We start from the raw sequence: 24646 nt of genomic DNA on the forward strand, positions 1-24646 counted from the left end.
GACCGTACTACTTGACGCTGCGAAACATTGTGGTTTTGATCTGTCGGTCTTCCTTCTTGTCTTCATTCGGTTTCTTTTTTTTTTCTGCCTCGTCGTCTTTTATCGAATCATTTGAGCGACAGAGTATCAACGTCTCGGTTGTTGTGAATGGCACAGCATCAGTACCTTGCGCATCTGCCAAAATGCTTCCTCAACCTGCCGGGTCCGTGGACCTCCCCACACGCCCAGCTCCTCCTCACCGAGCCACACTTGCAACACCGCTGGTGAGACCCAATCCACGACGGAGTCACACGCCAAAGCCGCGGTCGCACCGGTCCAGAACACCGGCCCATGCGGCAGCCGTCGAGGTCCAGGTCGGCTTCTTCCCCAAGGCATCGTCCCAAGATGCGGACGTTGCGACCGGCGGCGTCCCCGATGACCAGTCCGGCGTATTCAAGCTAGGTCCACACAGCAACGTGGGCCTGCCTCGTCCTCAGAGGTCACCGCGTGTCCGGCCCTGTGACATCGTTCAGCAGGCACTGGAGCGGGGGATCCTCGTCGGAAACAACCGACGAAGCCACGAGCGCTCGTCCGTTCACGCGGCATTTTTTGACGATGATCTGATCTGGGAGACGTCCCCGGGCCTAGCCGACCAACCCGAAGAGCTACTCAAGCCAAAAGAGTGAGCAAGAATGAACCCGAGTCGTTTCACTGCCTACCTTGTTTCTTATATGCCCACTATAGCTCCCTTTCCAAGTCGTTCAAGCCCCATAGCCCAGGGAGGCGGAACCGCGACAAGCAGAGCCCCTCTCAACCGCCTCCCAAGGATAATGCCAACCTCACAGAGGTTATCAGCAATAAGATCCTGCTCAAATACTTCTCGACCACCTTGGACAAGGTAGACTCCCCTCTGGAGATTTGGAATGTCGTCAAGAAATGCACCGATGAGATCGCCGCCTTGACTGGGACGGCGCCGAGTCTTCGCCCGAAGACGAGCCGGAACTCTGCTTCGAAGCCATCGGACATCCCATACCCCCTCGCGGAGCAGAGAGACTCGGGCGTGGAGCTCACACCTAAAGACCACCAATCACAGTCGCCTGTCAAGGGATGGCCAGAGGCTCGCCCCCGGTCCAACAGTAGTAGTTATGATAGTGGCTTCCACAGCGACCGCAAATCGGTCAGTCCGGAACGACAATACACCGCCAAGACTGAAGACCAAGATGCCTCCGGGGTGACGAGCCGTGGACTCGGAACGGGTGGCTTCGCGTCTCATGCTGGGGAAGCCGGCAGTTCCAATCCTATCTCGTTCTCTCGCCCACGTCGCAAACGCAATGCTCGTGAGACCGGCGGCGATGACAGCTCCCAGGATGAAGGGGATTCAGATGCTGGCGACGATCGAGGGAAACCTCCCTTTGACCATGACCGGGCCAAGCACAAGAAGACTCGATTGACGGAGCCCGAGTCCAATCTCAGTTGCCCGTTTAGGAAACGCAACCCGCTGAGGTTTAACATCCGGGATCACCACCCTTGTGCGGGACAAGGCTTCCCTAACATGGCCGTGCTCAAGTAAGTTTCACTTTCAAGTTTATTGCCTACAATCGCTAACAGGGTTCAAGGCGACATATCCGGACTTTCCACAAGCGAGAACAAGCACTACACATATGTGTCCGGTGCCAGCAAGGCTTCTCCACACCCGATGCTCTAACGAACCATCTCAACGTGCCCATTGACGAAATGTGTGCATCGAGGCCGGTCCAGCCAGGAGGTGACCCTGAGGATGGCATCACTCACAAGGTCGAGAACTCTCTCATCGAACGCAAGGCCTCATCCAAGGTGGACAACTGGGAAGGTTTGTGGAAGAAGCTGTTCCCTTTTGACCAGGACGTCCCGGAGCCAGGTAAGTCCGGTCGACACATGACCAAACCTCCATATCCGGAATGTTCACTCACCCTTGTGTTCCGCACAGACTTTGAGCCACCAATCGAACTCGACGAGGTTTATGTTGAGTTCCGCACGGTGCTACCTCGCCTTATCTACACTCTACAAGAGCAGACCTCGACTGCACTTCAGCGCCACGGCCCTCATCACTCACTCCAGCATGTTTTTGAGCCCATCTGCGATAACTTCGTGGAGCACACCTTCTCCCACTGCCGCAGATCATTGGCCAAGAACCCACGGCGGTATATGCGACCAAAGAAGGAACAGCCGCAGCAGCAGGGTGAGCAAACGGCCAACCCGTCGCACAAGCTGGCTATGCAGCAACAGTATGCTCAGATAGCACCGTGCCCCTCCTCGTCAAGTCAAAGTGTTTCGCCTTTTCCCCCTAGAGCAAGTAGAGGAGACCATATACCAACACCCACATCACTCACCCAGGACCATTACCCGGCCGTCGAGCCCATCTCCAGGCCAAAGACAGCCTTTCGAGAGATCCCTGGGCCTATTCCCTCCTCCTCCAGCCTAGATATCTTGGGCAATACTGTGCTGCTGTCTCGCCCAGACACATTGCAGCACAGTATGCCCGACGATCCGAACCTGATTCAGACAGACTCGGCGATAGACCTGTCGACCATCGACTCTAGAGACTCGCAGTTTGACGACAAGTGCGGGCTATGGTCAGATTCCAATTCCATATTTACGTGCAGTAGCAACAGCGGGGATCATATTGACCTTGCGGACATGAATGATGCTTTCATATGGGACATGAATACTCTTATGAGATAAGTAGATTTTATAGACACAAACATGGTACCTAAGATGTTTCTTCACCGCCTCTACTTTTATGATTCCTCGTCTTGAATTTGTTTATACAGTAAAAAGAGTAAACCCTAACAGCGACGCCATGTAGAATTGGAACTCACCTGACCGGTGTCGAGACGCCGGCCAAGACTTGCCGTCCCGTCATGTACCGTCTTCACGCTAAATATACCGTGATGAAACACTTGAGCCTGTTGTCGGCGACGGCCAATCTCAGATGCAGTCTTCTCGGTTAAAGTCGATATTGACATTCGGAACGGCAAATGTACCTTGGGAACGCGGCTCTTACCCCCTGGGGCATGCAGGCTGGGTGTTTCCTGGGGACATGGACACGATGCGATTGGTCCCAATATGTTCCTTCAAGGCTCGTATAGCTTCTCCTACTCAGTGTATGGGTCCCGGCTGGTATGCGACGTATGATTTGGTCATTGCAACCGAGTTGATTGGGCATCATTGGCGATTACTACCTGTCGAGATCAATATACATGAGCAAGAAAAAACTGGCTCACTGCAATTTACTTGGTGCGGCGAGTAAGTCCGCGGACAAGAACAGAAAGGGTTAGGGCTGATCAGGACATACGTTCATGCTTCCATCCGTCCAAGCCAAGATAAAAGCTGACAAAGTTCGGTGATGATAGCTCTTGCTGTGCTTGGTCGCCATAGTGTTTACTACGACATTGATCTCAAGCGTGCAAGCAAAGATGCTGCAGAACTCCCTGGTCGTTACTATCCTTTCCGCCTTGCTCGTGGGTGCAAGGGCCGGGCCAGTCGAGAAGCGAGCTCCTCACCAACCGTGAGTGTGTCACAAGAACGAGATGCTGAAGCGTATTCTCATCAACAGCCTTAGTACTCGTAATGGCATTTATCCCCTCGATATCGTGGATAAACTCGAGGAGGCTACCATGCCCAAGGTCGAAGAATGGCTGAAGAAGAAATCGAACAACACCTGCACTCTTGAGAGTGCAGCTGTGCGACGAGAATGGTAAGGAATTGCCACCAGATCCTTCTATGACAGCTTGTGACTCCAAGTCTGGCTGACAATATCAACAACAGGAGTGACCTGTCTGTTCCTGAGAGAGAGGAGTATATCAAGGCTGTCCTGTGCCTGCAGTCTAAGCCACCCAAGGTTCCCAAGGACAAGTTTCCTGGTGCCCTGAGCCGTTATGATGACTTTGTCGCCATCCACATGACCCAGGCTATGATGCTTCATGATCCGGTAAGTTTCCTCATATAAGTATGTTTTACGCGGGTCAAGCCCTGATCATGACCACTTCCAGCAACATCTTTTCGCCAGCCACAGGTACTTCGTGTGGCTGTACGAGAAGGCTCTTCGCGAGGAGTGTGGCTATACCGGATACCAGCCTGTAAGTGACTTTGGTTCGCAAATACAAATCGTTAGTTGGTCTGATTGAAGACCTAGTACATGAACTACGATCGCTACGCCAACGATCCTATCAACTCGCCCATGTTTAACGGCAACGCTTCGAGTATGGGAGGCAATGGGGCACCGAGCAACTACCGGGGTATATACCAACCTTTCCGCCCACCGTATAACATCATCCCGTCCGCAGGGGGAGGTGGCTGTGTTACAGAGGGCCCGTTCAAGGAGTACGTTGCAGGACGAGCGAGAGTATTTGCCCCGGCACTAATGGATATGATAGCATGATCGTCAGCCTGGGTCCGAAGGCTACTGTCGTCAACGACATCCCAAAGAACCCTCGCTCCGACGGCCTGGGCTCCAACCCTCGATGTCTCCGCCGCGATGTTAACAAGAACTCGATTCTTGGCGCGACCGCCAATTACACTTATTCACTCATCACTGAGTACACGGACGTCGACAGTTTCTACAACAGATACCTGGGCCAACCACCACTAAAGAATGATCCTCACCCGTGGGGGGTAAGTGCTACAGAACTGTGTTCTCAGAGCAACTGCTGACCAATACCTCATAGCTTCACAATGCTGGTCATTTCACGATCGGAGGTGATCCGGGAGGTGTATGTTCTCAACAGCTCAATACTCGGGCCCGCCAAATACTGACTCTCAATCCAGGACTTCTACGCCTCTCCCGGTGATCCCGCCTTCTGGTTCCATCACGGCATGCTTGACCGCGTTTGGTGGATCTGGCAGATGCAGGACCCCGAGAACCGCGTCAACCTTATCCCGGGCGGTGGTGCTATGCCGATGGGGCCGATGAGACGCGAGGCTCCTATCAGGCGCGCCGACACTCCCGTTGGCGACATGGTCGTCGACCTGAAGTACATTGCCCCGCCTGTGCAGCTTAAGAAGCTGAATGATAACCTCGGCGGCAATGATGGTCAGTTTTGTTATTACTATGTCTAAAGTGAGAAGACGAAAGAGTCCATCATGACCATCATGGTGAGACTTGAATTTGTCTTCGCGTTGAAAAGGAGCTTAGATTGATTACCCATTCCCTAGACCTATGTAGATATTAATGAAATCTCCTGTGCCGCGTTTCCTTTTTCAGTCTCAGGAGTACATTAACATCTTGAGGATATCAATGACTCAAGCTCGTCGACTTCTTTGATTACATTTGTCAGATTCTCATACCCATTAACGGTAACTAGCACATTATCCTCAATGCTGTGCATGGTTAGTGTCCTGTGTATTATTCCAGGGGTGCATCTGTGTCTCAACGCTTACCGAACTCCACCTACACCCCAGTACCTTTCCAAGGTATGGGAGTCTATATACTTGCTGTGCTTCGGATCTTGGAGATAGGGCTCGATAATTGTTCTGCAGAAGTAAATCTTCTTCCTAGTTAGAATGCAAAACACATCGGGTGTATCTCAGAGAAAGGGCTACTGACTCCTGGTTCAACTGTGATCACGGCACCAGCTGGAAGAGGCCCACGCTTTCTCAAATAGCGGAAATAGCCGGCACTCTGCTGCTGACCTGGGTTTCCTCCTACATCATGGGTATGCAATCCGAGATAGTGACCAAGTCCGTGTGGAAAGAATGCCATACTGGTCTGACTTTCAAGGAGTGTTGCTTTGTCGCCTTTCAAGATTCCTATCGCCAGCAGGCCTTCAATGACAACTTCATGGGCGAGCATATGCAAGTCGTCCCAGTTCACACCCTCCTTAATCATGGCTATGCACTCCTTTTGCATTCGAAGTACGATATTGTAGATGGCACGGGACTCGTGTGAGAACTTTCCGGACAATGGATATGTTCTGGTCTGTTTCTCAGAGATGAGTTCACTGACTCCGCCAAGAGAGAAAACGGAACACTTACAATGTCAGATGCATAATTCTCCCACTCAGCACCAGCATCAACAAGAATATTTAGCTTTTTCACCAGTGGTGCGTTATTGACCTCGTAATGGAGAGTCGCGGCTGCACGTCCACCTGCGAAGATGGGAGGATATGCCATCTTCTTCGCACCCTTGGAGGTACAACATCCTAAGAACACTGCTTCCAGCTCCATCTCGTTGCAAGCCGTATTTGTTTGCTGCATAACAGACTCGTGGGCCAGACCAGAAATGTGATTTGCCTTGCGAATCATGGATACCTCATACTCATCCTTGACAACACGCGCGATGTCAAGGACTCTCTTGATGGTAATTGCGTCATTATTGGCGAACCCCTCGAACGTCAGATGTTGCGGATACTGATCTGCGATGGTAAAGATAGTCGAGGAGGAGTAGGTAGCACTCAACTTTTGCAAAGTTGAGGCGATCTCGGTATTATATCTCACTTCGTCCACATCGTACTCCTTCAACGCCTCCTCAATGCTCATCGGCAAGCCACACCATATGACCTCGTCGGCATCGATAGGCGGGATGAAGAGAATCGACCTTTCTCCTTGGATGTCATAGATAAAGTGGCAGTCAGGAAGGTTACAGCCTGTTAGGTAGAAGAAGTGTCGACGTTGACTGCACACGAACATGTCAGCACGTGAGGGCCACGAAACGGGTTTGGAAAGCACGTACCGGAAAGGCTCAGCTTCGTCACTGTCCTCGAGAAGCTTGGTTGGACAGCCCGCCAGATAGATGGCTCCACGAGCACCACATATTATATCCGATAGCAAGCCAACAGCTTTTCTGGCATGCGCTTTGCCAGGATACTTCCCCTTTAGGATCGTTTCAAAGTCTCGAGCCACCATCATGTGCTTATCGTATTACTGGCGCCAGTGACTAACTAATGTCTTTCAAAAACGTTGCCGGAGCAGTGATGGGAGAGAAATCCCTCCCAGTAAGACTCATTCATAATGTATGAGCATAAGGCAGCGTCTAAGAGCCGGCTTAGGTCGGCTTACCAAAATGGCCATTGAGTCTCGTTGGATCTATTGCAACATTAGGTTTGCTAACTGACCACTCCTCACTTCGAAGGCCAGTGTCGGGACTCCATGGCTGCTTCTATCTGGTCCACACCTTTCAGACACTTACATCGGTCAACTCCCGCTTTGATATTAGCAGCATCTCGTGATTTTCTCCAGAGAGATAAGAAACTAACTACCGGCGTGGCGGCCGGCAGGGAGCTAGTGGCTAGTCCATCCCAGGAAATGGGTTGATGACGGTGGGTCAGGGGTCCCGTCCTGCAGCCTAGGCAAACTGACTCGGCGAACTCGGAGCGACACAGCATGACTTATTTCCTCGCTCGATTCGCCGACCTCATCGCCCAACTGTTGGGATCCCATCCCCCTTTCTCTCTATCGGTACCATGGAGGAGGATCACGCCCCGATTGCGGCCAGAGCTCTCCAGCAGCCCCGCAAGTTCACCATCCAGAGCAGCTTCGGCCAGGCTAGGGAGCGGCGAAGCAGGAAGAACAGACCGTGCGATGCTTGCAGGCGCCGAAAAACGGCCTGCGTTATCGAGACCGAACCTCCTTGTGAGTAATGCCATCACGTCGTCGCCAAACCGTGGGGTTGGATTGGCCTAGCTTGGACCGTGTTCCATTAACAATCTTTGGGACGCGGATAGGTGCGTTCTGCAGGAGCCGAGGGCTGATCTGCCGCTCAACACCCGGCCCAGAGCTGACTGCGCGTCAGCCCGCGCTCGCTACGCCGGGATCCCGGTTGGTCGGGCCAGCCGTCTCTGCTACGCCGGACCCTGTCTTACAGCCGCCTGCGCGCGACATCCCCGCATTCCAAGCCAATGCTTCCCCGGACTCCCTAGCACTTCCTCCTCCCACAGGCAACTACGCCACCACACGCCAGATCGCGGGCTCTGCTGCCGTAGTGCATCAAGGCCTCGTGCATACTCCCACCGGGAACCCTACCGATGAAGTGCCGCTAGAAGCCGCCGCCTTGGGCGTCTCTCCGCAGAGCTCGGTACCTTCGGCCACGACAACTCGTTACACGCTTGAGGATGCCAGGAACCACACGGCACACTTCATGGGCTGGGCAGCAGAGCAAGATACCTATCTGCTGGATTCGTTCAGGTCGGTTATCCTCAGCGAATACGGATTCGACGCCAATATCATCCAAGTCGATGGCGGCAACCCCAAGACCGAAGACCCGCCGGTGCACTTCCTCCTGCTGGAGAATGACTTCCCCGAACACACCAACAGGATGACTCAAGCCGCGTCCGATGCGATCGAGGCGCTGGTATGGCCCCATGGCCCGTTGCTAGTCCGCTTGTACTTCAAACACGTCCACCCTGTCTACCCTATCGTCTCCAAGGTGAGATTCCTGCGGCAGTACTCCGCTGGCAAGGAGCGGATACCGGCCTCACTGCGAGGCGCAGTGTACGCCTTGGCGTGCGTCTTCTGGCACAAGCATCCCGTTTCGGGACCATGCCCCTTCAAGCAGCACGAGCTCGCCGCGCAGGCGCATACCGCGCTAAGGGGTGAACTGGAGGCGCCTAATCTATGGAAGTTGCAGTCATGCTTGCTACTGCTGCATTGCATGCCCCCTGACATCGATAGCGTGGAGACACCCTACACGTGGATTCTCGCGTGCCAAGCCACAGCTGCTGCCCAGATGATCGGCCTGCACCAGGACCCAGAACGATGGAATATCGCGTCGTGGGAGAAAAAGCTACGGAGAAAGCTCTGGTGGGCCACATATGCGGCTGACTGCTGGTCAGCTGTATGCCACGGCAACCCGCCACATATTGTGATGGACTCGTTTAGCACTTCGGCCCCAATCATGGACGACCTTCGCTCCGATGAAGATGTGCCGCCTGAGCTCGGCCACCTCGTGGACCCCGACGATACCCGCTTCCGGGTGCCTGACGGGGCTCGCTTCCTGGAGATGGTTCGCATCGCACAGGATCTGCGGATCATCATTCACTGCAGCTCGTAAGTCGAGATATCGGGTCCCTTCGGCTCAGTAGTCAAAGCTAATCTCAACGACCCAGGCACGCGAGCAGGGGGTTGATGCACCCCTCAGATATGGCACAGTTGCGTAGCCAGTTGGTTGCTATCCGGGGCAAGTTACAAGATTGGTCCAGCCTTATACCAAATTGTCTAGCACTGGGGCAACCACAGATTGGTAAGTTTGCATCTGCAACGCTCCCTGCTGTGATGGCTAATCTGGTACTGACGTTCTAGGACCGCTACACCTCTCATTCTACGCAAGCCAGGTCCTCTTGTACCGGGGCCTGATGCAGCCAGCGACTCGTATGGCCAAGGCAAATCCTGACTCGAACCTACGGCGCTGGTTCCGTCACGCCCTTGATGACTTCAGAGCGTTCGTGTCTTTTATGAGTCGTATGACTGAGACTGAGCTAGATGCTTTCTGGGGACGCCGTGAGTTGCATGCTGACCTGTAGTGAGTCTCGAATATGTTGTGCTAACAGCAGCTACGACAGATGCACGGTCTCAGCTCATACTATGTGCAAACTTCTTAATCTACCTTTTCTTGCTAGCCTCAGACGCTCGAGATATCGAAGTCGCGTATGAAATGCTGGAAACCTTTCAGCACTGGCTACACAGCTTAGAGAAGATGGAATGCGAACACGCTAGATTGTTTCTACGATCAGCCAGGCTAAGGATTGATTCATTCTTTACACAGGCGGCGGAACTCATCAAGCATGGGGGAAACGAAGCTTACGCGGACCCCGCGACTGTAGAAGCATCACCAAGCTAGGTCTCAGGTGGTTGAAAGTAATTAGTAAATCATTCCTTATATTGACATGGTTTGATTGGGAAACGTATCCCACATATACAGCAAAGGGTTCCCTTCTGAAATCTTAAATCTTAAGCGTGAAACGAACAATTGGAGAGAAAATTGTAGATATTTCTAAAAGTCTGTCACGGCAGGCGCCGGTCGCTGGTCCTTGGCATCTGGGACATTAGGGCCGAGTTCAGAGCCATCTTCAGGGTTGGAGTGCTCGGCCAAGACAATATCCCAGCGCTCTTCGTACAGCGCACGGAGTTGGTCGGGGGTACCAGAGGTCTCGACGAAATTTTTCAGCCTGGCATCAGGGAAAACAATGTGGAGCAGCGCGTAGACGGCACCCGATGAAAGGAAGCCGTAGAGGTAGTTCAAGTAGTATAGCTCGGTGACTCCATAGGGCATTGTCACGGTCAAGTCAACTGCGGCGATGAAGCCTGGTAACAGGGGCATAGACCCAACGATCCACTATCGAAGGCATGTCAGTCGGGGAGCACAACTGTATATATGGCTGGGAAGGAACTTACTGCGACTGGGGCTCTCCAGTTGACACCCTTGGTGTACCAGTAGATGCTGCTACTATTCATGCAGTACAAGCCGTCGACGTTGACCTTGCGCGAGCAGACGAGCAGGTAGTGGGCACACATCAGGCCAGTCATGGGGGCAAGGAAGACACTGTAGCCCGACAGTACCGCTAGGAAGGTTGTGGCGGTGTTGACGAGCCTCCAGGGATTGACAATAGGGCTCAAGATAGCGACGATGTAAGCGCCTCTCCGGATGTTGATGTACTTGGGGAACACAGTAGCAAGGTCCATACCGCCAGGCAGGGCATTGCCAGGGATGTTAGCGCCTAGCTGCGAAATGACGAGGGCGAGGCCGACAAAGAAGACGGCGGCGCGGGTCCCGGGACTGGGGTCGAGCGCGAGCAGGTTGGCGAACAACGTGGGTGGGTTCCAGACAGCGTTGCCGCCCAGGCGGTTCTGCGTCGCAGCGGTGACGAGGATGCCAACCACAGCGCAGGCGGTGCCGTACAGAGGGAAGGCAACGGCCTGTCCCCACATGGCGTCTGATCTGCGCCTCGCGAAGCGGGCAAAGTCGTTCTGGTTGAGAATGCCGGCGGCGATGGACCCGATCGTACTCATGACACCATAGACCATCAGCCATGCCGTGCTCTTGGGGCCACCGGTTAGGGGGATCTCGGTTTTGGAGTCAAGAGTCGAGCCAAAGCCCGCCGGGCCCATTGTAGCCAGGGCCCAGATCAGAAGGACGACGAAGAAGACGAAAGTGACTGAGCTGGCAAAGTAGAAGAAGTTCTGGATGCGATGGATCTTTATCACAAGAAGCGGGAGACTGATGACACTGAAGATGATGTATCCGACAAATTGTGCCGTTGTCATGCCGGTGCCCTCCGGGATCGTGTTGGGAATCCTTGCTTCAAGATCGGGGACCCACGAGAGTAGCATGAGATAGATGCAGGAGCCGCCTACCCAAGCCTGGAAACCGTACCTAGATTTTGTTAGACGTGGGTCGTTTTATCAAGTGAAGGGCATAGGACTAACCAGACTACAGCCGAACACGTTAGCTAATGTTTGATGAAAGGGTGAAGGGTATTCGGTGACTCACCAAAAGACAAGAAGATACGGTTCCATACTGTGAACTGCGAACCCCAGATGCCCCAAACAGCTCGACTGAAGATCGGGAAGCCGACTTTGGTAACCATATTAGATTGCTAGGCGCCCTAGGCGGGTGGATAGAAGCAACTCACGATGATACTCTCCTCCCGGCAAAGAGTTCAACAGGATAGCGATGGTAGCAAGGATGTTTCCCACGACAATGGCAATGATGGCCTGCCACCAGGTCAGACCAAGCGGCACCAGGGCGCTTCCAGTCAGGTACGACGCAATGCTGCAGTTGATCAGAAGCCCTGTTACAGAGCGAGTCAGCCAGCGGTGTCCGCATGTGTGGCTGAGGCAACATACAGTAGTTGTGAAATGCAAGAAAGGTCCATGTGCGTCGTTCCCGGGGAACAGGTCGAATGTCTTCGTTCTATGATCGAGTGTCAGCATGGGGCTGGTTAAGCCCAGAAGTGGCAGGGTCTGCATACAATCCATTCAGACTGATTCGACAACTCGATCCTCCGAAGCCAGGCGGAGATACCCATTGCGTATGTTGCGAGTAGGACAGGCGACGGTAGCCAAGGAAGAAACGACAAGAACCTGGAGAAGCCCTACAGGAGTTACCCCCCAAAGCAACTCAGGTCGCGTGTGGAGGCCCACGGCTGGACTTTATGCAAGGATGGAGATCTTCTGATGCAGGCTAACGAGTGAGTGATCTTTACTTAATTGATTCCCCTTATCTCTGGAAGTCGGAAATCTTCGACAGAACGCCAGAGGGGGATCGGGCACTAGTGCTAGTGCGGCAGGTCGAGAACCGGGATCGTCGGCGAACCTAAAAGTTGGCCGACGTCGGATGTAGTATTTGGTGGTGCGAGACGGGTTGCCGAGATCTGGACTGCGGGGAACTTCTTGGACCCTTTCTAAGCGATTGCTATTTACACAACATGGGATATGTCTACTGGGCTTGATAAAGGTGTCAGTCCCAGATAGAATTGGGTATGCCGGGAGAGGTCATCACACATCAGAGATAACAAAGCGGCACCTAGAAAGCGAAGAATCCAGTTTGCTATTCTCAAGTCGAATCAGTGAGGTACGATGAGCCCATTGCCTACCGATGAGGAGCACGGATGTGAGTCTCAGGATTGGGATTAACGAATTTGCAGGCACTTCTTCCACATACTCAGAGGCTGTCGACATACAACCAGGAACTGCCTCAACACGCCAGCCAGCATGTCTCTATATCGTATTGGAGTCGATGTTGGTGGCACAAACACAGATGCGGCCATCCTTGACATCCGTGCCTTTGACAATCCCGGCCGGGGAGTCTTGGCGTCTTACAAAGCCTCAACTACCGAGGACATCACCAGTGGCATAGAGGCTGCTATCCGGGCTGTCTTGGGCGAGTCCAAGGTCGACCAAAGTCGAGTTCTGAGTGTCACGATCGGAACAACCCATTTCATCAATGCTCTGGTCGAAGCCGACGCCAGGAGACTGGACCGGGTAGCCGTAGTGCGCCTTTGCGGCCCGTTTACCAGGCAAATCCCACCATTCTCAGACTTCCCTGTGGGACTTCGGAGCATCCTCGATGGAGGCGCATACTACCTGGATGGGGGTCTTGAGATCGACGGGCGCGAGATCGCAGCTCTCGACTCCGCACAGATTGCCAAGACTGCGAGGCAGATTGTTGACTCCGGAATCAAGTCCGTTGCGCTCGTGGGGGTCTTCTCCCCGCTCGACGCCGAGGGTATCCATGAAGAGCAGTGCAAAAAGATGCTGCTTCAGGAAGCTCCTGGGCTTTCAGTCGTCTGCTCTCACGATATTGGACCGACCGGTCTTCTCGAGCGCGAGAACGCCACCATTCTCAATGCCGCCATCCTCCGGACTGGCTACCGGGTGAAGAAGGGGTTCGAGAGGGCCATGGCTCGCCTCCAGCTTTCCTGTCCTTTATACCTCTCTCAGAACGACGGTACTCTCATTGATGCCGACACGGCAGCTGAGTACCCTATCAAGACCTTCGCTAGTGGTCCCACCAACAGCATGACTGGTGCTGCCTTCCTGGCTGGACTCGATCACAACAAGCCCACATCTCAGGCGGGCGATACAGATTCCTCAGAACCCCAGATTCTAGTCATTGATATTGGAGGCACGACCACTGATGTCTGCGCTCTCCTGCCTTCCGGATTCCCTCGTCAGGCTCCTGGCTTCGTTGAGGTGGGAGGTGTGCGGACTGCATTCTCCATGCCAGAGGTCGTCTCAATCGGGCTGGGTGGCGGTAGCAAAGTCACAGTCAATGGGGACTCCGACGACGATGTCAAAGTAGGCCCAGCCTCCGTTGGTCACTTCCTCAAGGAGCAGGCCAAGGTTTTTGGAGGGCCGACATTGACCGCGAGTGATATCATTGTTGCAATGGGCAAAGGCAAATTGGGTGATGCTTCTCTAGTCAAGGACCTCCCCAAAGCGACTGTCGAGGGTGCTCGCAAAGACATCAAGAAACTTCTTGAAACAGTCATTGAAAAGATGAAGGTCTCAGCGGCTCCAGTCCATGCTCTCCTCGTGGGAGGTGGTGCGTTGCTTGTCACCGACCAGCTCGAGGGCGTCGAAGAGTGCATCCAGCCGATCCATCAAGGCGCTGCCAACGCCGTTGGGGCCGCCATTGCCAAGGTCTCTGGAACCATCGACACTGTTGAGATTCTTGAGGGCAAGGACGAGAAGGTAGTCATCGAGGCTGCGCGTCAGAAAGCCATCGACTTGGCTGTGCAAAAAGGAGCTGCTCGCGAGCACGTCCAGATTGTCGAGGTCAACAAGATGCCGCTGCAGTATATGCACAACGGCGCCATTCGCATCCAGATCCGCGCAGTAGGACCGCTTTCTATCCCGGATGAGTTGACACCTCCCTCGTCGCCACCCTTGGTGGCTGCGAAAGAGGACGAGGACGCCGATGAGGGCGTGAAGGTATCCGTCCCCAACGCTTTAGAGTCGACGATCAGGCCGTCGCTTCATGTGGACCTAGAAGCCTACAGGCCCGATGTACGAGAGGGTGTCTGGTATGTGTCTGAGATTGACCTGGAGATGATGTCAACAGGCTGCGGTGTGATGGGCACTGGAGGCGGCGGCCCGACGCATCATGAGTATCTCAAGGGCCTACATGCTTTGCGGACTGGAGGAAAGGATAAGATGAGAATCATCTCTCCTAAATCACTGAAGGATGATGCTAGCGTCTGCTTTGGCTCATGGTATGGCAGCCCTTCTGTGATCAATGAGCGTGTTAGCAGCGGTTTAGAGATCCCGACGGGCCTCAAGGCCCTCATGCGTATCCTAGGCAAGGAAAAGTTCGATGGCTTGTACATTGACGAGATGTGAGTGTTATTCGAGTCATATTTCTACCGAAGCTAGTGGAACTAACAAACTTCACCAGTGGCGGCGGCAATGGCATGAGTGTATTTCCGACAGCGGTTGACTTCGATATGCCCGTTGTTGATGGTGATGCGATGGGAAGGGCATATCCGACGATGTATCACGGTAAGAAAACCTGACAAAAGTTGCTTTACATATCAAAGAGACTGACTTCGAGGTTTTAGCAATTTTCAGTGTCTACGGTTACTCTTTGACACCATGTGTGTTGGCCGATGCTTGTGGTAATACAAACGTTGTGATGGTAAGATTCAAGACCATTTTCTCGTGATCATCGGCTAGAACTGACCTTTTATCTAGAACACTGATACCCCGGTCCGTCTCGAGAGACTCCTTAGAACAGCTGCCATCGAGCTCGGTCTTGGCTGTGCTGTATGCGCAAACCCACTGCCAGGCTCCGTCATCAAAGAGTACGGTATCTCAAACACCCTCTCAATGGCATGGTATCTGGGACGAGCCGTGCACATGGCCTCGCGAAGGAAGTCGAGTATAGTGGATGCTATCGTAAGTCTCGTTCAAGAGTATCTTGAGAGGACGTAAATGGCTGACACAGTTATCTCTAGTTTGACGTATATTCTGGGACACTGTTGTTCAGCGGAAAGATTATCGATGTGCGCCGGTACATCGGTGGCGGCTACACCATGGGCGCTGTCGTCTTAGCCCCCCTGAGTGAGGAGGAGCGGGAGGGAACATCTAATAAGACGAAACAGGCTGCGCCAGCTGACAAGCACATGGTCATTCCCTTCCAGAACGAATATCTATATGCGGCTCTGTGCGATGTGGATGCTACGGAGAGCTCTCAGGAGGTGATCTGCACTGTACCCGACCTGATCTCCATCCTGGGCCAGGATGGAGAGGCCATCGGATCTCAGGATCTACGCTATGGGCTGAGGGTCAGCGTCATTGGCTTACCAGCGCACCCTCTGTGGAAGACGGAGAAGGGAATCAAGGTGGGCGGCCCTGAAGGCTTTGGGCTGAAGATGCCAGTGGTACCAATCAAACAGGTTTTCCCTGAGTCGAAGAGTGTCATTGAGGAGTTTGCGCAATAGATAACTCGAGCATACCCAATAGACACACCACATGAAGATACACATGGTCTCTGCAATAACTGGTTCATGGCTGATACACATAGATTTAGATGGCTAGGTTATAATATTATTGTCATGGAAATGTTGTTCGTTGTTATAAGCTCTCTGATCTGGTAATTATGCCTTGGTCTGGTCTTTGCAACTGTCTATCGTGCTATTTATCTGGTCCCTCCCCATATTCTGGCACATTCATTCTATGTCACTCACCCACAAAAGTCCATATCCTATCTGATACAAAAGATAATAACACGTCGGGCTAAACCCCTGGCCGGGTGTAGTCAAGCTCCCGCACCCTCCGCCACACTTCCCTCACAACCCGCTCCTGGCCTTGCCGCCCCGTCTCGCTTGACGATGGACCCGCGGGTCTGGTATTATATCAGCATTATGCCTTACAAAACTGTCAAAAGAGCACGAACCTGATAGCGAGGTATAAGCGGCCTCCAAGGTGGGCATCGGGAATCTCTGTATTGGACGGATCTTTGGGCGCGTTTGCTGTTGTGACCAGACCACCTGCCTCGAGGAGAATCGCAAAACCAGCTGCGACGTCCCTATTGCGTACAGTCAAGTCAGTTGGCGCTCACGCTTGAGAAGCTCTAGGGTCCAACATACCATTCCCAGCAGCCTCCCTCCCACCAGATATCTACACCACCCATGGCCGTGTACGCCAGGCCCAGAGTCGCGCTAGCAGTCATTCAGCAATCTGCCCATAGGCACGAGTGCCCTCAAGCCCGACTCACCTTCCTAGGCTTCGCATGCCGTGTACCATGCCTCCCTTACCATTCCGACCCCCGACTTCGGCGGCCATATTCATGAAGCTCTCGACCTTGCGGTGCATGTTGCCGTCGGGGATGTCCCTCCTGTCCTTCCCCCACTCGCAACAAAAGACACAGCCCTTCGGCGCCGCGGCCGGCATGGGCGGTATGGGTTCCCGGATCAGCGGCAGCGGCGTCGTCTCGTTGAGCCACGCGCCGCGACCCTTGCACGCGGTGAAGAGCTGGTTCATAAAGGGCGCCTGGATGACGCCGATGACGGGCCGGCCGCCGACGAGGAAGGCGATGGAGACACAGAATGTGGGGAAGAGGTGTGCGTAGTTGACGGTGCCGTCGAGGGGGTCTACACACCACGTCGGCGCTGTGTCGTCGATGAGGTATTCGCGGGATGTGCCTTTAGAGTAGGACTCCTCTCCAACAAATCTTTGCGATTAGGGCGGTGATGTTAACATCTTGTGGTCTCAGGATCCATCTGGATGACAGGTTGAGAAGGGCTTGTAGCTGAAACCTACTTGTGATCAGGGTATCTGCTCGAGATGGACCGGTGGATGAAGGCTTCGACATCTAGTAAGGAAGATCGTGAGCGACAATGAGACACTCCAGGGGCCAATTGGAAGCTGACTCGGCTCGCCGCGCGCGACGGCGAGCTCTTTTCACGAGTCTTACCCTCATCAGTCTGAGTGACAATGTCTACAGCGTTGTCTTTCTCCGAGAACTCTTGGCCACTGTTGCCTCCGGCGCCGAACCTAGAGGTTGCGGCGTCCATAAGCATCTTCCCCGCATCCTTGCCCAGCTGTATCGCAAAGGCGTAGATTTCATCCAGTTCCGTGTCCGTGATACTTGCCATGGCTTCGTAACAATTCAACTGATTACCATGAGAAGTCAGATAAAGATATTACAGGTTCAGGATCAAGTGCGTGACATGTGTTCGAGAAATGTGGTGGTCGGAGCTAGGCCGATTCACTGTCCGCTGACGTAGTGCCCGAATTCCGTGTGCGACTGGAGATGCGGAACAGGAACCGCTCGCCAACGGCCGATAGAAACCGTTCACGGTGGGGATGTATTCTGGATAAGGGCCTTCGGAGCTCTCAAATGATAATCAATTCTCAGGGATAGCTACTGTGAATGAGGAGCCGACATGGCTTGATCGCGGCCGAACACGCTCACCGGAAGAGTCCTTATCCGGAATGCCGCCGATCCGCTCTGCCAGGACTCCGTTGATCCACAACACGTTTCTACTCCAATCGAAGCAATGTGCAAGGAAAATGGTAAGATATGAAAGCAAGGAAGGAAATAGTACGCAGTCATCACCTCCGCTGAGTGACTCATGACCATGGTCATCGCTCAGAACATAGGGTCGTCGTGTGCCAAATCTTCAAAAACCGGAAGTCCGTCTGTGAAGTGCGTAGGGCCTGGCGCAGCAAACATATCGGTGGTGAACAGGAGTGTAGGGTTCTCAGCCAAGGACATGTCTGCTTCCGGCATACGGCTGTCATTGTCGGGTTGTTCCAGGTCCTCAGCTTGTGATTGTGCTGGCTGCCTGGAGGCAGCTGGAAGCTGTTGCCTTTTCCCCTTCCTGTCCTCCCTGTCCTTTATCATTTTCTCCTTCTTCTCCTTCTTCTTGAGCTGTATGCTTTCGTTGGCTGCTTCAACCCAGGACTCGGTTAAGTCCTCGCCGACCACTGCGGGAGAAAGATTAAGTTAGTACCCGTGTTGGAGATGACGGATGGAGTGAGCTTCCCATCTCACCTTCAAATCCGAATACACTCATGATGTACTCTTCTGTGAGGAGGAGAGGCACCGTATGATTACTACTTTTTTTCAAATGGAAACTGACGCCTTTACTGTCATTGAAAGGGTGTTTGTCAAAATTTCGACAGCCGCAACAAATGACAAACCACCTGTCGATGTCTTCCGAAAGCCGAAAGATGTAGTCTGTCCCTCCGACCTTATCTTTATCGACAGTCCTGAGCTGCTGTGACCGGTTGGCAGTTTGGTGCCTTTCAATGCGAGGTCGAGTCTGAGATCAGTGTCAATCTGCTGTTGCGTGATCAAAGCGTTTAGGAGTGACACACCCGTGTTCCGACAATATTGGACTCGACCTCCTCCACCGAGGATTGCTTTGACCTTTTATGAGAAGGGACTTCTGAGTTGACATCGTCTTCCCCTAATGGATGTTTGGACTGGATCTTCTCAGTGATCAAGAATTGCTTGCGTCTGCTCCTAGAGAGGCACAGAGGGACGAACAGAAATCTCTTACTTGAGCGGAGACCAATATGACATCTTCTTCTGGGGCTGGGAGAGCTTGGCCATCATGATTGTTCTGTTGGTCGACGTCTGCGGGCTGTTGGGCAGGTGTGTCCACCACAAGGGGTTCAGCAAGGGAAGATTCGTCATGAAATACGTCCAAGGTCGCGGCAGGAAGTCCAACGTCCATGGTCCTGGCAGCTATGTCTCTCGGGTTGAGCTTAGAAAGTATTCCGATCATGTCGGCACGAACCTGTGAACGGCCCTCACTCCATCGGAGCTTCTCTTCGTCCACTTCGCGTTGCTGTGTAGCTCGCCATTCATGGCGCTGGTTCTTTTGACTCTCAAAAAACGCTGTCGTGGCTTGTTCCTGAGCAAGTAGCAGGTCTTTCCACTCGCGGTTCCGTCTCTCCAAGGATAACTGTTGCTCTTTCAGGAGACGTTCTTCTCCGGCAATGATGTATCGTCGGCACCACTGGCTCAACAGTTCTTCAGGATCCCGATCCTGGTTGACAACACTCCCGGTGTCGTCGATGGTGTCACCGATCGACATGTTGTGTGCAGCCTCGAGTCCTGTCATTGTTGTCCCTTGTCCGAGGGTGGGTTGCCTTAAGTCTTGAGAGACCTTAGTATGAAAGTGAGGGTAGGATCTGTTGCTGCCAACGGGGCGTCGGTATCGGTATCAGACCGTGTCGAGTAGGTGAAGAGGCCAGTAATGACTCCAGCACATTGCTTAGAGCCTCTGTGAATGTTTCTCGAACCTCTGCCAGCCCTAGATTCCTGCGATGAGGAAATACTTGGTTGAGAGGGAGGAAGTCGGCTGCTTGGGGATGTTGAACCAAGTGACAGGAGGCCCTTATGAATCTGAAACAAAAGCTTAGGATTCGAACGTAAAAGCCCTACGGACAGGGAATCAAACTAAGTAATAAATGCTAGTAGATTCCGAGTCTACGAGCTCAGTACTCCTTATTTTACTTCAGCTTCGTGTGGATAAACCGAAGAAGCCATCAATTGATCACAACCCTGGTGCGCGGACCAGCAGCTCATGGCGAATGGGGCTCCTGGACACCCGGCCGGCTGTGGCCAAGGTATAGATACCTGTAGATACTTCGACTCGGTCAGTGTCGGTCTTGCGGTGTCATATTTTAACTGATCACCAAACCTGACCCTGGCCACTTGCCCAAGCGTCGTGGGTAACCAGTAGCTTCGCCGTCCTTCTTGCCACCCCCCAGACACAAGTACGATAACACACCTTGCACACCCTCTTCTCCACAACAGTTGCAGACTTTGCTAGGGCTGGCTCACCTCCGCCAGCGCAGCTTGCAGGAGGTCCGCGCCTTTTGGTCTGGGGTATGGTGGATGGGTCCAGCCCCTCGAAAGCCAGCGCGGGTCCGCGACGGGCAGTCCCCTATACCAATGGGACAAACCCATCACATCTCCTCTGAGACTTGCATCATGCATAAGAACTAATTCGGATGGTTGGAACAGGCGGCCGGCTCCTTCCCCGTTCATGGCAGGCACATTAAGGTGGAGGTGGATGGGGGCCTCGATTTGGGCCATCTGCGTTTTATGCTACAGCTCGTCGAAGCCAATGGCCACCCACCAAGCCGTCGTGAGCGACTCCAGCTTAGAGGACGCTTCTGTCGTAGTCTGCAATTCACGAAACAAAGTTTCAGGGGACGGGCCTTGATCAGTGGCTACAAATCTTGCAATGCATTGGGCCGGGCCGAGATGACATGAGCGGGTGCATTTGACAGTGGGAGCTAGCTAGTCCTCACACCTACGAAACGCGGGCAAAGACCAAATCAATTCCTAGGTCATGTTTACGATCCGTTGGTTGAAGCCTCGTAAAATTTCTCGGGTGTGTTTGATTCCTAAAATTCGAAAGAATGCGATTCGTCGTGTGTGAAAACTTTTCTCTCCTTGACAGGGGGCTCGTCCGCTTGTGCGCTCATGCAAGCCGCTCTCCAGAAAAGGACCATGGGTCACTCTCGAACCTGTCAGGAAGATAAAAAGCACCTGCACCTACTCATTACGCCCATGCATGACCCCTGGTCCCTGCTCGAAAAGAACAAGGATGGTATCGCTCACAACCCTCCTCCTCTCCACAGTCAGGCTGAGCTTGAACTGGTATTTCCTCACTGCGGAGGTCTGGGACTCAGCTTGCCAGGAGACCAAGTCTCTCAAAATATCCCATCATGAGCAACAGCTGGTCAAGTCAAATTTGAACCGATAGCTGGCATCCCCCCCACCCCTTGCCATCCAACCCCTGAGAAATCTTGGAGGTTGGTATCCCACTGACAAGTATGCGCATGCAACCCACTCGGAATGTATCCGCGCAAACTAGGATTGCAACACCGTGACACTGAAATTGAGTCATTACCTCTTCGTAAGATGCAATATGCCGTGGTCAACAGGGAAGTAGGAAGGGCCCTGGAAGACGGGATGCTTGCTCCGGTTTGGTTGTCCAAATTTTTCACGTCTCCATCCGCCCTGGTCTTTACAGCAACCCATTCCATTTTTTTCCATTGATGTTAGCCAAAGAACAGGAGTGGAATGATCAAATTAGGTATCTATTTGTGCCGAGATCTTCACAGCGGTCTCTCCTTTCTCAGACAGTTTCAAGCATTTAATTGCTGTTAATTCAAACCTTTCAAGTCAACCACAGTCCAGCATAATAGGAGTCAATTTTCCAAAATTTCTGCCAGTAAAACTCGTAACAAATAATGAGCGTACGCCTTCGTTCCAGTGATCTAACAACCTCATTACAGACCATGAAATATGTTCATTTACGACCTACACTTGAGAGAGGAGGCAGAGACTCGGTATCACTATCCCCTTGAACATCTGAGATCACGGGCCAAGACGCCAAGGGCGGCGTGGCAGGCATTTCTCCGTTGACCGACATGTCCGCAACAGGGACCGTGGTCTGGGCCTCTGGGACGCTTGCCCCTGGGCGGGGTCCTGCCCTTCGTCTCCTTGGAGTAGGCGTCTTGGGGCTTGGCCTCTTGGCCATCTCTGTTGCCTTCTTTGCTCTTCTCTCCTTCAGCATTTCGTTGCTCCGCTTCGCCGACTCCTCGTCGGCGTCTTGGACTGGCGGCACGTTAGCTTAGTCGCTCACTCCTATCCTCTAGCAGCCGGACATACCCTCATAGCCATATTTCAGTATGAGATCTTCATCCGACATTTCGTAATCAAGATGATCGTGGAAATTTTGATGCGGTTTCGACTTGAGGTGGCGTCGAAGGCCAAAGCCGCTTTCCAGCGGGTCTCTAACGAAGGGGTGGTTCTTGCATCCACATCGGAAGATGAACCATTGGCCCGGAGAGATCGATGGACTGATGATGTATTCCAGACCATCGACTTCATTCATCATAAGGGTTCTATGAGAAGTCTTCCGTCTATCTGCCGGCTTGATGCGGTATCGTGTCTTGATCGGAATAGAGATGGTCAGCACGAGGCCATGCATATCGAAAAGCAGTTTGACGTACCGATGTACCTGCCGGCTCAAGATTGTTACCCGAGGTCTGCGTAGTTCGAAGTCTCTTGGAAGGGGTCTCGATGCTAGAGAGATCGGGCGACTGAGCACGTTTCGACTGTGAAGGGTCAGCATCATACCTTTAAAGTAGGTGGCGACTACTCACGGACGAAGGCATTGGTGACTCTTCAACATCAGCTTGAGCCGTGGATTCATCTTCTCCCATAAATAAGGAAGCACTAGGGCCATCGCTGCATCGAGTTTCCGGATGAGGCGTTGAGGGTTGTTCAACACTTGTAAGCAATGGTGTAGCTTCGCCAACACTAAGTGTGGCACTTTGAGCACGGTGCTGGTTGAGCTCTGTCGGAGGGGTCGAGGGGCCTTCGATGGGTTCAAGCACTGGTACAGCCTCCGCCACACTGACTGTGGCACTCGGGATGCCGTTATGGTCGACTTCTGGGGGAGGTGTTGACGGTATCTGTGATGAAAAATCGGCAGGATTCATCAGGGGCGTGCCCTTGACACTCCACAGAGGGTTCGAGAACTTGGCTGAAAGCTCTTCCATGATGCTTACAGCTTCTTCCTCTGAGATGCGGGTACTCTCACGGACGGCGTGGAAGACGTCGTTCTGGACTTCCGTGAACAGCTTCTGGCACAGGCGCTGCTGCTCCTTGAGCGCTCGATCTTGTCCAGCGACGAATTCATTGTATGTGCTCGTGATTGACGCTTCTCCCTTCTTCAACTTGTTCAGACATAGGTCAAACACAAATTCTCTCACGCCACGGTTGAGCTCCTCTCCAATGGGCATCGTGGGGGCAGCTTGCGGAGAAGACAGAGGACTGGGCATTTGGGATTGAAAGGTCAAAGCTTCTCCAGCCATCTTGGAAGTGTGATGGGCTTAGGGTACGTGCAAAGACTTATCGCGGGGAGAGAGTGCCTTGTTTGAACGGCAAGAGATATTGACCAGAATGAAAGGTAACAAGAGAGCGCAGAGAGAAGAAGAAGAAGAAGAAGAAGACGAAGACGAAGGGGAAGAAGACGAAGAAGACGAAGAAAAAGGGAGATTCAGGGACTTTGTGATTCTCTCAAAGTGCCAGGGCCTGGGTGGCTGGAAGATTCAAATTCTGAGAAGCGGGTGTGGACAGTACAGATTTTGGGGGACGGGATTCCCAGTGGAACTGGAGGGAGTCCGCTTGGCCTACCCTTTCCGTTTGCCAGACACACCGGTCGAGTTGGATGTAGGTGACTGCCTCTAGTTTGCTTAAACCAAGGCACAGAAGAAATATGAGTTCCTCAAGTCTGCGCCTTGATTGCGACCAAGTGATTACTGTAGCAGACTCGGAAGGTAGTGCAGGCTTAGATCAAGTGGGATCCGCATGAAAAACGATGAAGGAAGAGAGAAGCAGGAAGAGAACAAAATCTGCTCTCAAGATGGGACCTTGCTCCTCCTCGACTTTTCTCCTGTCTCTCCTGCCTCTGATGTCCAGATGGACTTTCCTGCTGAAAGGGTGGGTGGGCCGGTTGGGGCGTGGCCCGCATTAGATTGTGCTGTTGGTTCAGGGGTGTAGCCAGAGCCAAGGCGAAGGCTGCCATTCCCACTCGACTCGAGCTCAGCGAGGTGTGGGAAAGTACGTCTTGTGACCAACCGCTCTATTTTGGCAAAACTTTTCTCATCTTTGCAAGGAACTGAACAGATTGCTTGGCGGACCTGATTAACTGCTTGCCTATCGTGCCGTGTAGCCTTTTCTTTTTGTTTTTGAAGGGGCGTACTGCTCTGGCTGGGAAGCTACCTAGGTATACTCTGAGGTGACATCCCTGCATAAACCACTGGCAGTGATGAGGCAGTGCGAGTATGTGACTGTGAGACAAAGCCCCCGCTCCGGCGCTTAAAGGGTTTCATGCCACCCTACTTGTAAAAGCTTCGCAGAGGCCGCCCCTAGAGCGTAGAAAAGATGTCGCAACAGACAATTGTCGCGTCGATGGTGACTAAAATTCTAGAGATGGAGGGGGATTTGAATGCAGTATGTCCAGACGAGCAAACCTCGCCAAGGGGTGGCCTGTTTCAGACTGGAAATCCAAGAGGCAAGGCAGATTTCTACTCTGGAAAGACAGGCTCCTTGAGATCTTCTCGGCTTCCCCGTGAGTGGGTCAATCAAGAGTTTGGCTCGAGCATATGCATTTCCATACGAGCAGAATTTGCTGGACGATTGTCTGCTCTG

General features: G+C 53.1%; 8 protein-coding genes across 8 annotated transcripts; 3 read left to right on the forward strand and 5 right to left on the reverse strand.

Moving 5' to 3' along the window:
- Positions 1-182: 182 nt before the first annotated feature.
- Positions 183-5076, forward strand: E0L32_004420 (uncharacterized protein; the record flags this gene model as incomplete). The annotated part of the gene is made up of 11 exons (XM_031138829.1): positions 183-661; positions 724-1545; positions 1596-2591; positions 3422-3526; positions 3581-3715; positions 3763-3949; positions 4011-4097; positions 4154-4341; positions 4395-4632; positions 4686-4730; positions 4786-5076. 11 exons carry the CDS (start codon positions 183-185, stop codon positions 5074-5076), a joined length of 3573 nt encoding a protein of 1190 aa, XP_030997151.1.
- Positions 5077-5234: 158 nt separating this feature from the next.
- E0L32_004421 (uncharacterized protein) lies at positions 5235-6861 on the reverse strand (the record flags this gene model as incomplete). Its single annotated transcript, XM_031138830.1, has 5 exons — positions 5235-5337; positions 5398-5507; positions 5564-5935; positions 5992-6631; positions 6689-6861. The coding sequence occupies 5 exons, from the start codon at positions 6859-6861 to the stop codon at positions 5235-5237; spliced, it is 1398 nt and encodes a 465-aa protein (XP_030997152.1).
- Positions 6862-7418: 557 nt separating this feature from the next.
- E0L32_004422 (uncharacterized protein) lies at positions 7419-9473 on the forward strand (the record flags this gene model as incomplete). The annotated part of the gene is made up of 4 exons (XM_031138831.1): positions 7419-7587; positions 7680-9000; positions 9060-9193; positions 9253-9473. 4 exons carry the CDS (start codon positions 7419-7421, stop codon positions 9471-9473), a joined length of 1845 nt encoding a protein of 614 aa, XP_030997153.1.
- Positions 9474-9943: 470 nt separating this feature from the next.
- Positions 9944-11978, reverse strand: E0L32_004423 (uncharacterized protein; the record flags this gene model as incomplete). Its single annotated transcript, XM_031138832.1, has 7 exons — positions 9944-10285; positions 10345-11323; positions 11377-11380; positions 11441-11524; positions 11583-11741; positions 11797-11863; positions 11922-11978. 7 exons carry the CDS (start codon positions 11976-11978, stop codon positions 9944-9946), a joined length of 1692 nt encoding a protein of 563 aa, XP_030997154.1.
- Positions 11979-12663: 685 nt separating this feature from the next.
- Positions 12664-15893, forward strand: E0L32_004424 (uncharacterized protein; the record flags this gene model as incomplete). The annotated part of the gene is made up of 5 exons (XM_031138833.1): positions 12664-14789; positions 14849-14952; positions 15012-15088; positions 15145-15348; positions 15408-15893. 5 exons carry the CDS (start codon positions 12664-12666, stop codon positions 15891-15893), a joined length of 2997 nt encoding a protein of 998 aa, XP_030997155.1.
- A 295-nt stretch (positions 15894-16188) lies between these two features.
- Positions 16189-17549, reverse strand: E0L32_004425 (uncharacterized protein; the record flags this gene model as incomplete). Its single annotated transcript, XM_031138834.1, has 5 exons — positions 16189-16297; positions 16349-16480; positions 16542-16613; positions 16670-17125; positions 17215-17549. The coding sequence occupies 5 exons, from the start codon at positions 17547-17549 to the stop codon at positions 16189-16191; spliced, it is 1104 nt and encodes a 367-aa protein (XP_030997156.1).
- A 497-nt stretch (positions 17550-18046) lies between these two features.
- E0L32_004426 (uncharacterized protein) lies at positions 18047-19529 on the reverse strand (the record flags this gene model as incomplete). Its single annotated transcript, XM_031138835.1, has 5 exons — positions 18047-18384; positions 18452-18546; positions 18601-18722; positions 18778-18912; positions 18963-19529. The coding sequence occupies 5 exons, from the start codon at positions 19527-19529 to the stop codon at positions 18047-18049; spliced, it is 1257 nt and encodes a 418-aa protein (XP_030997157.1).
- Positions 19530-21734: 2205 nt separating this feature from the next.
- E0L32_004427 (uncharacterized protein) lies at positions 21735-23307 on the reverse strand (the record flags this gene model as incomplete). The annotated part of the gene is made up of 4 exons (XM_031138837.1): positions 21735-22042; positions 22097-22379; positions 22441-22545; positions 22594-23307. The coding sequence occupies 4 exons, from the start codon at positions 23305-23307 to the stop codon at positions 21735-21737; spliced, it is 1410 nt and encodes a 469-aa protein (XP_030997158.1).
- Positions 23308-24646: the final 1339 nt, after the last annotated feature.

This window comes from Thyridium curvatum (genome assembly GCF_004353045.1).
Source record: "Thyridium curvatum strain D216 chromosome Unknown NODE_21_length_474914_cov_86.438106, whole genome shotgun sequence".
Classification (NCBI taxonomy): domain Eukaryota; kingdom Fungi; phylum Ascomycota; class Sordariomycetes; order Thyridiales; family Thyridiaceae; genus Thyridium; species Thyridium curvatum.